Below are 11137 nucleotides of genomic sequence, written 5' to 3'. Positions count from 1 at the left end.
AATCATTTTTCATGTGAATATCTTGAACATTAATTGTCTAATGGAAAAGGTTAAAGCTTGTGCATGTGCATTGACAAAGATCCAACCAATGTCACCAAGGCTATGACATACCTAGACTTTTCTAGCTGAAAACCAGATGAGCTTAAAGCTGCACTCTCACAGATTGAACGTTTTGACGACTTTTTTATTTTTTGTCTTGGAACAAGCCAATTTTGCGAAAATGCATGGAAACCAGTGATATAAGACTGCTGACAAGAAATCAGATCTCAGATTTTCATACTTAATTTCGAAAAATTGATGTTGTATGCATTTTTCTTTAACCGTTAGTAACGGTTTAAGCCATAAAACATTTCGAATAATCTGATTTTTTGTCAGCAATCTTTAATCATCGGTTTGCAGATATTTACGCAAAAATTTGCACTTTCCAAGACAAAAAATAAAAAAGTTGTAAAAACGGTATAACTGTGAGAGTGCAGCTTTAAAATGAGGGCAAGTCTAACCATAATGAATCTATCTGTAATCAAATTTAACAAGTATTTCAAACATATGCAGTCACTGTGAACCTCAGATCAACCATCCCTACAACCCACCTGTTGTATGTGCCTCTCAGCAGGCTGGGTTAGGGACTTGTGACCGTTGGACATGGGAATATCAGGGAGTTCTCTACTTGTGGCTGGTCTAGGAGAGGACCCGGTACTGGCCCCACTACGTCTGTCTACCTTCCTGGAATAGAAACATACGTTACAATCAGCCAATGGGTGAAATCATTCACAATCAGGGGTAATATCTGTTATCTGTGACAGCAAGGAAGAATATCTGTAACAGCAAGGAATAGCTGGTACAGCAAAGGAGATCTACGGTAATGTTTTAGCAAGAGAGAATAATATAATAATTACTAAAGCCAGGGAGAATAGCTGTAATAGAAAGAGGGAATATCTGTTCATGTAATGGGGGGGGGGGGGGGAATCTATTACAGCAAGGGGAATATCTGACATAGCAAAGGGAATACTTTTCGGCAAACTGATATCAAAGAAAAAGGGTCAGCTACTGGTCAAGAGCAGTCTATCCCTGAAGTTTAATGTTAATGAGCCAAACCTTTAACTTTACGCTATTGTGCGTACAAAGTTTCATAACATGGTTGACCGTGACCTTAACCACTGACCTAATGACCTGAAGTACAACATCTACTGGTCAAGGGCATAACCTATCACTGTAGTTTAATGGTCCTAGGTCAAACTGTTCTTAAGTTCTTGTGCAGACAAAGTTTAAACTGTAATTAAGACTGTGACCTTTACCTACTGACCTTCAAAACAACAGGGTTCATCTACTGGTCAAGTGTAGTAACCACCTTAGTTTCATGATCCTATAGGTCAAACTGATCTCAAGTTATTGTACTGACAAAACCTGATCAAGACTGACAAACTTATCGACTGACAGACAGACATTTGCAAATCTGTACTCTTTTTTCAGCTTTTTTCTATAAAAAGGGCAAAATGATCACACCCTTTGTAAAAGCGATCAAATTGCTGTACACGAAAACAGTCAAAGTCTTATTGTTGTTTTGAAGTTATTAACAACAAATCATTCACAATGGCGGATGATTTTCACTGTGTTCAATTGTTAAACCTGTTCAATAATTATCATTTATCAGCTGAATGACAAAGTGGGTCATTAGTAATGGTTGGTATCGCTGTTCTCCTCTTGAAAGGTTACAATGACAGTGAATGTACGTAAGCACCCCATTTCCATTAAAGCAGAATGCCGAATGGAGCGATACCATGAAAATGTACTACATCATCATGTTTTTCAGGTATCAGCGATGTGATTGACCAAGAGCTTAATTAAGGGCTGAAACCATTTCGGTGATGGATTTTGGGGGTGCTCTCAGCCCTTTGAAGGGTTCAACGGGGGTGATTACTGGTCCAGGAGAAGGAAGGAAATGAAGCGGCAATTTATGCAAGCTGACAGCCACTTCTGGTGACCATTAGGGCTGGTTCATCTGTACTAAATTCATATCTTAATGTATCCATTATGCACTAGTCAATTGTAACCACCACCCCACCCCACCAGGTCCGGGGAAAAGCGGGGATTTTGAATTTCGGTCCAGCCAAGCCCGGGTAAAGTTCCCGCCCTGCGGAGATGAACTGCTGGTTAAATCCCCGCCAAATACCCCCGCACCCCAGGGACCCTGGTTAAGGCCCATTCCCCGCTATTTTTGGTGCAAAGACAAAACCATCGCATCCAACCCGCATCCACTGCTGGGCCACCTGGAAGGTAAAAACACGGCCCATTTCCCCGGCTAATCCCGGTATACCCCCGGACCTGGGGGGGGGGGGGGGGGGGGGCGTAGTTGCAATTAACTGGTGCCTTATTATCTTGAAATCCTTAACTTTCCCTATTTCATTGATCCATAAAATGACTTCTGAACTTTTTTCTTAAGAAGCATTGTAATGTAACCAGTATGTTTCATTAGAATCTTTTCTTTTCATTAGTTAAATTTTAGCTACCTGTCAACACGAAATATTTCTCTTAAGTAAATATGGTAGTATTTATTCTTCCTTATTCAGATTATCCTTCATAAATTTGTTCATCTTTTATCATGTCGTTGAATGTTTTAAATGGTGAAATGTTTTCAATTGTGAAGTTTTTTTATTTACACAGTAAATTGGCCATGACATTTTTGAAGTTATTGCCCATAACTAGTCAACTGGTTAATAAAAAAAAACTCAAGTATAAAATTGCATCTATTTAACATAACTTTCTTGTATGGTTAACAAAAATATCTAACCTTATTTCTTTGTGACAATGTAAATTTTGCTGGGACAGTACATAAACATCCCAATTCAAAGGCAAGCATCTGGGCTACATAATGTTTAAATATATATACATATTAGATTATAAGCAGGGCTTCTAAAAACCGGTAATTTGCCGGTCTGGACCGATTTTGACTTTGCCAGACCTGTTGCAGTTACAGAAAATGGCTAAAAAATTGGTCTGAAAATTGAGTTTTGTTTTCAATTTCGGTCCAAAATGGCTAAGTCAGTAGAAAAAACAACAGAAATTGTAATATACAAACAGTGTTTGTCATACCACATCCTCTACTACCAGAGGACATCTTATTGTAGCTAAGGAACATGTCCTTGAGGGCGATTACTGTCTGTGTTTATTGACTTCGCTGTTTTCATTACATCAAAGTCAGATTCGCCGTCCTTTCCTCGTGGAAACAATTGTCACACTTTTGCTACGAAATTCCATTATCATTATATTATTAATGAAATCGTCATTGTTAATCAGCGAAAGCATTAACCTTTTAACATTCCGAATTAAATAATCTACTCTGCTCTAATATCAACAGCGACACGCATGATTAACTACATGCTTTGAAAGCTGAGACGCGCAGCTTACATCAATTTAAGAAAATGTAATGAAAAAAATTGTTGTCGATATCAAACTTATAGAAGACCTGATTATGCATATAGATATATCTATTAATTAAAGATTTTCAGTTGAATGTTGATACACTGTAGTAGCATTACGCAAATAAATTATAAGACTGTTTCACTTTTTGTCGTCTGACTGCTTTTCGCCGGTCACAATTAATTACGATCACAGTGTTCCTTGTTAGAAAAGCCGCAATATTTGATGAGAATCTCATTCAGGAATAATTTTGTATCAATTACTTTCTAAATTGGCTATGATGGCTCTCAAGCACTGCTTAAAAATTGCCACTTCGCGAAAATAATTAACAGAATGCACATTGCGAAAATGTGTGACATAATTTTTTGGACATTTCTAGGACTTTTATTTCGGATGGTGGGGTGGGGGTGGGTTTTTATGGGGTGGGGGGGGGGGGGGTCGATGTCCCAAACTTTTAGAAGCCCTGATCATAAACATCTTCCATGGAGGGTTGTGTAAGATATGTTCATCCCATCCCGAACCTAGGTCATTTAACCTCATTTCGGCAGAACACCCTGCGCGGGGTTTGGAATGGACCTATCTGACATGAGCAGCCCATTGGTAGATGCTTTTTCTCCCACCTCAGATAAACAAAATAAGGTAAAACAAGAGCTGTCATAAGAAAGCGCGCACGACTACGCCACTTTGACTTAGAAGTTAATACAATAATAATGTAATATGCGCCTGTCAGAAGCAATAAAAAAATCAAATTCAAAAGTAAACATGAATCGTGATGTGACAAAAACAGGTTTTTAATGATTGTCTAAAGAGAATCAGTTTCACCTGCTTTCTTACATTTTTTTGTAACAGTTACCGTGATCCTAGGGGCCCCAACATGATCCCATGGAAGTCCACCATAAACTATTCCTATATATCAAGTTTGGTCACAGTATGTCAACCCTAACTAAAGTTATTCAGTACCAAACAGTAATCTATTTTAGTAACAGTGACCTTGACCCTAGTGGGCCAAAACGCAATCCGATGAAAGCTCTTCATAAACTTGTCATATATACCAAGTTTGGTCACACTATCTATATAATGTCAACCCTTACTTAAGTATACAGTACTAACCATATATCTATTTTTAGCAAAAGTGACCTTGACCTAGACCATAACTCTCAGGGCCCAAAACACAATCTCAGGAAAGGTCTCTATAAACTCTTCAAATATACCAAGTTTGGTCGCAGTATGTTGACCCTATAATTACTTATGTTATTAAATTCCAACCATTTTTCTATTAAAAGTAACTTTGACCTTGACCTTGATAGTAGTTTAGCCCACCTTAATCTTTGAATAGTCTAGCTAAAAATGTATTCTTTCCCTGGAACTCTTTTAAGCGTAGTGAAAATAATTCACATATAGTTTAATGATCATTTGTGGTAGTCATAGTGCACGCAGTGATTCAAAATATGTAAATAGTCAAATCGTTACTTAAATTGTTCTGAGGATTTCTTGAATGCAGTTTGAAAACATTTTTTGGTGCCATTTGAAGTGAGAATGTTTATTTGGATTTCAAAAATTGCCACAAGACAAGGTTTCCATGATGCTACAGGCAACTGGGAGGTTATTGCGTGATGACGATAAAAAGGTAATTCCATATGTAGTACTTTTTATCTTTGCCCATGGTCAAGACCAAGTACTTAGATGAGCAAAGTTTTATTACTGATTTCAAGATATTTACTCAGTTCAAACAACCAATGTATATACATATATATATACAAAATGTACCAATGTACACATTACATTCACAAAAAAAAAAATATAAAAAAATGTACCAGTTTAGTCCTCATGAATTGCACATTAACACACACAAGTTACTACATTAAAAGTAAGCATTTCAATTCTTTCAACTGTCTTCAATGTTCACAGAGAGTCCATTTTTGCTTCATATTCCTGACCAGTCTCCTTGATGAAAAACTTCATGGTGAACTCAGTCTCCCCCACTATCAACTTCTTTACGCAATGTACTACATCCAGCCAGCCTCCAGGAGGAGGTTGTACATTAATCCTTCCCACTTCCTCACACTGGTCCTCCTCCAGGAGGCAGTACCTGGGATTAAGCCTAGGAGATCGCCACAGTATTTCATCCCATGCCAACTGTTTGCTCCCTGGTTTGAAAATGTAATAGAATTCCCTGCAAAACATTTGCTGGTGCTGCAGGAGCTGATCTCGCTCTATCAGCTTGCGAAACACACCTTTACAAAGGGTATCACCACCAACATTCACCTTTAATTGTTCCGGATGTTCTCCTTCTACAAACTGGTCACTACTATAAAACCCATATGTGAATCGTGCCCTCCTCTGGATGATGTTTCTGGGCTTCAGTCCCATCATTACAGCCCCTTTCATCACTGCCAGTCTCCCATCTTCTACCATCACTATGGTCAGTTGGGGAAATTCTTGCTGTATTCTTTCTCTCACATAAAGTGACTCAGAGTAACCACCAACTAGCAGAAGACTGGTGATTTTGTCCTGAAAACAAGTAGACAGAATCTCCTTCAACTTTTCAATTATAACATCCACAGAGCTGTCAAAAAACTCCTTCACAACAGATTGGTTCAGGGTAAGACGACGACCTATTTTCCTGTAGTGCACAAGGTCTTTATACCTTGAACCTTTTATCATTTCTTCAATAGTTTCACAATTATCATTTTCCACCAAGTTTACGTAGTCATAATCAAGTGCTAAAGTTATTTTAACTGTACTGTGAGAAAATGTGCACTTTTTGGTTTCAATTGACTTTATAAAATCCTGATATGAATGTGTAAATTTGGTTCTAAATTCATCAAGTGCTGGAGCCCCAAACAAGCTCACAAAGAACCTTTCAAATTCATGGTTCACCCTTGAACCCCCAGCGTAGTCCCCAGTAGCTCTGTACAGTTCACAGAGTCTTCTACCATCAAGGACTTCATGGACACAAATGTCAATGGTCCCTCCCCCAAGGTCAGCTAAAATGTACTTGTGTCCAACTGGAAACTTCTCTGTTGACTTGTCCTCTCTCAACTTAAGTGGTTTATCAATGGCAAACAAAGCACCAGCCTCCGGCTCTAGAGCCAGCCGAGCATTTTCCATTCCTCCATTTGTAGCCGCCTCTCGCATGAACTGCCTGGCAGAATCCGTCCAAATGGCCGGTATTGATAGCATCAATAGGATTTGATTTGAAGAAAATACTTGAATAGTTTGATCACATTTCACTTGCCCAACATGGTTAAGTACTCTTTTGTAAAAATACTGTAGAACAATGCTGTAAACATCCATTGCTTTCATTTCCTTCCCAGCTTGATCAAGGAGAGTTGTGTCCCTTGTAAGTTTCTTACTTTCATACAGTTTCATTTTGAAATGATGGAAGAAGTAGTATGACTGATGTTCTTCTGGTTCTAACTCTGCATAGTTTTCTAGTGCCTGCTTACCGAAGGCGTTGAATGTTTTATCTGGGTTGAGGAGCACACAGGTGGGTTCCCTCTCATCCCCAATGGTTGTGAAGATTGAAGTCGGATCACTGGTGAACATGAAGGCATAGCCACTGTATGTGGTCCCAAAGTCTATCCCCACAATGACTGCAGCCTCCTGGTTGGGTTCTGATAGAGACATGCTGCCTAAATCCTTAAGTAACTTTTCTGCCATTTTAAGTTCGGCCACAGAATGCATGTTACTAGTCTGAAATTTCCTTATAATAGTTGAAAAATAGTATTTGCTGAAGAATTTAAAAAGTCTGAATAAAAGATCATTGATTATCGATTATTGGGGTCACAGCCAAATGCATTGAAAAAGGTTTTAACTAACATTGAAAGAGTGTAAAATAATTTACTTCCTCAATATTTGGTTTCCTCAGGATAATTATGACAAGTCAACTCGTTTCAATGATCTTAAGGTTATATTGAAGATTTGCCGTTCGTGGCTCTTTTTGTTTGTCTGTTGGTAAACATGTTTGGGGTGGGACTCATTGACAGTTCAAATCAATAACTGTTTGTCATTAAAGTATTTTGAAATTTCATAGAGTAAACACTAGTGTATGTCAAAGCTCATGATACAAATTAACTTAAATGCCACTTGAAAAAAAGGAATGATAATTATAATACTAAAACTTAGATTATATATAATATTTTGTTGGGAATAGAATTTTGAAGTTCGTACACTTTTTTCGCAAATTATGTATTTATAATGAAGTGCAATTTTTCAGTTTTCACCACAATGATAGATTAAGAAGCTTAAAATGAATAAAAAAAATACTAAAATATATATATAGTTTTAAACACAATATCAAGAACCAAATTTTACAGGTAATTATGCTTTAGAAAGCCGTTGATGCAACACATTGTATTGAATTTCAACTATGAATAATGAAATCATGACAATTAGCTATCATTGATTTATACAAATGAACTTGAATAATACATAGTAATAGTAATATCATATACATAATCTTACCTTCTGATTAGGTATACAGTCATGTCATTTGCAAGACAAAAAAAAGCACTGTGTCATACACATTAATGGTATTGTTGGTCACACATCAATGGCACTGGTGGCCACACATCAACGGCACTGGTGGCCACACATCAACGGCACTGGTGGCCACACATCAACGGCACTGGTGGCCGCACATCAACGGCACTGGTGGCCACACATCAACGGCACTGGTGGCCACACATCAACGGCACTGGTGGCCACACATCAACGGCACTGTTGGCCTCACATCAACAACACTGTTGGCCACACATCAACAGCACTGGTGGCCACACATCAACGGCACTGTTGGCCACACATCAACGGCACTGGTGGCCACACATCAATGGCACTGGTGGCCACACATCAACAGCACTGGTGGCCACACATCAACAGCACTGGTGGCCACACATCAATGGCACTGGTGGCCACACATCAATGGCACTGGTGGCCACACATCAACAGCACTGTTGGCCGCACATCAACAACACTGTTGGCCACACATCAACGGCACTGGTGGCCACACATCAACGGCACTGTTGGCCACACATCAACGGCACTATTGGCCGCACATCAACGGCACTGTTAGCCGCACATCACTGACACTGGTGGCCGCACATCAACAGCACTGTTGGCCGCACATCAACGGCACTGGTGGCTGCACATCAACGGCACTGTTGGCCACACATCAATGGCACTGTGGGCCGCACATCAATGGCACTGTTGGCCACACATCAACGGCACTGTTGGCCACACATCAACGGCACTGTTGGCCGCACATTAACGGCACTGGTGGCCGCACATCAACGGCACTGGTGGCCGCACATCAACGGCACTGGTGGCCGCACATCAACTGCACCGCTGGCCACACATCAACTGCACTGCTGGCCACACATCAACATCACTGTTGGCCACACATCAACTACACTGTTGGCCACACATCAACAACACTGTTGGCCACACATCAACCACACTGGTGGCCACACATCAACGGCACTGATGGCTGCACATCAACGGCACTGTTGGCCGCACATCAACGGCACTGTTGGCCACACATCAACGGCACTGTTGGCCACACATCAACGGCACTGTTAGCCGCACATCAACGGCACTGTTGGCCGCACATCAACGGCACTGTTAGCCGCACATCAACGGCACTGTTAGCTGCACATCAACGGCACTGGTGGCCGCACATCAACGGCACTGTTGGCCGCACATCAATGGCACTGTTAGCCGCACATCAACGGCACTGTTGGCCGCACATCAATGGCACTGTTAGCCGCACATCAATGGCACTGATGGCTGCACATCAATGGCACTGTTGGCCACACATCAACGGCACTGGTGGCCACACATCAACGGCACTGATGGCTGCACATCAATGGCACTGTTGGCCACACATCAATGGCACTGTTGGCCACACATCAATGGCACTGTTGGCCACACATCAATGGCACTGTTGGCCACACATCAATGGCACTGTTGGCCACACATCAATGGCACTGTTGGCCGCACATCAATGGCACTGGTGGCTGCACATCAACGGCACTGTTGGCCACACATCAACGGCACTGGTGGCCACACATCAACGGCACTGTTGGCCACACATCAACGGCACTGGTGGCCACACATCAACGGCACTGGTGGCCACACATCAATGGCACTGTTGGCCACACATCAACGGCACTGTTGGCCACACATCAACGGCACTGTTGGCCACACATCAACGGCACTGGTGGCCACACATCAACGGCACTGTTGGCCACACATCAACGGCACTGTTGGCCACACATCAATGGCACTGTTGGCCACACATCAATGGCACTGGTGGCTGCACATCAATGGCACTGGTGGCCACACATCAACGGCACTGGTGGCCACCCAGTGTAAGTGATACCACTTGTAAGTTTCTTTCAGCGCTAAATCAAATTAAGGCTTTCTTCGATACCAAACAAATTCTACTTTGTTCAATAAAAGAGCATCTTGAATCCATGTCCTTGTGTAATTGTGTCAGGGGTTTGGTAGATCAGTGATGAATATTTATATCAGGGTGGTTTATCAGCATCTTGGTTAAGAAATAACCAGTTTAATAGCCAAATATATGGGAAGCATTTCAAATAACTAGATTACTAGATAAAATATGATTTTGTTGAATATAAATGCAGCATAATAAAATATAAGATGCATAGAACAACATATCTACAACATGTCTTTAAAAGCCAGAATTATTTTTTTCAACTCCTATTATTTGTATTTAAGACCTCAAAATACAAGTTTTTAATAAAAGTTAGAATATATTTTGTAAAATCTTATTGTTAAGGACTCACTCCAGGGCTTTTTCTGCCCATTTTGGGAAAAAGACCCTAGACATTTTGGGAAATTTTGCGTCGTGAAAAGGCCAAAATTGGGAAATTTTACAGTTAAAAGAAAAAGCTGTCTAGTCTCCTGCGAAATAGGTAATGATTTAATATTAGTTTTTTTTCCCTTTAAAAGACCCGCAATGGCTGAAATATCAATCCTTGGGGTGTAAATATCTATTGCAATAAATCATGACAGATAATATTTCATATTTCCGATCTCTGAATGTGATGAAAATCAATGATTTCTGAGTTCAATTACAAAAAAATGACATAAATTATTAGGATGTTGAAAATGAACCAGTACAGGAAAAAATAATTTCTAAAAAAAAAAAAAAAAATTTTTTTTTTTTTTTTTGGATTGGGATTTTTTTCTGAAGATTGGGAAAAATATCTTATATTTTGCTTTGGGAATGGGTCCGATAGTCGGACCTGTGGGTACTATAGAAAAAGCCCTGCACTCGTTTTAATATTTAAGAAGGGCAGAGTTACTGCAAGCTCTATCATGTTAGTCAGATTTTACAAAAAAAAATCCAATAAACTTAGATTATTATGCGTTTTCAACAGGCGGAAGCCAAGTTATTATGTCATGTCAATTCAAATGTTGTATAAATGCAATTCTAAACAATCAAGTATGGTACTTATTGACGAGGGGATATTCCAAGAAAAATATAAATCCTCACGTCAGGTCAAGAGAGTTTCCGCGACTGTGCACATTGCCGTTCTGGGAGCCAACAGAGGAAGATAGAGGCGTAATTCCCATTTCCGGGTCCAGCCCAACTGCCGTCTGTCCGTTCAGGGTCGCCTGAAATAAGAGAAAGGTTGATTTGTTCACTGATTTTCCTTCACCATTTCTTTTCTATGGCTATTCACTGTGG

The 11137-nt window shown here is 40.1% G+C and overlaps 1 protein-coding gene across 2 annotated transcripts in view; it reads right to left on the bottom strand.

Annotated features, from left to right (window-relative positions):
* The window catches only part of LOC128205709 (dentin sialophosphoprotein-like), a 41629-nt gene that overhangs the window by 18292 nt on the left and 12200 nt on the right, over window positions 1-11137 (bottom strand). For both annotated transcript variants that reach the window (XM_052907611.1, XM_052907612.1), the window contains exons 4-5: window positions 10943-11064; window positions 591-723 (exon numbers count right to left, since the gene is read on the bottom strand). In XM_052907611.1, coding sequence (XP_052763571.1) covers window positions 591-723; window positions 10943-11064 — 255 coding nt within the window. The remainder of the gene's footprint in view (window positions 1-590; window positions 724-10942; window positions 11065-11137) is intronic.

Source organism: Mya arenaria, chromosome 10 (genome assembly GCF_026914265.1).
Source record: "Mya arenaria isolate MELC-2E11 chromosome 10, ASM2691426v1".
Classification (NCBI taxonomy): Eukaryota; Metazoa; Mollusca; class Bivalvia; order Myida; family Myidae; genus Mya; species Mya arenaria.
This window is presented reverse-complemented; position numbering and strand designations above follow the sequence as displayed.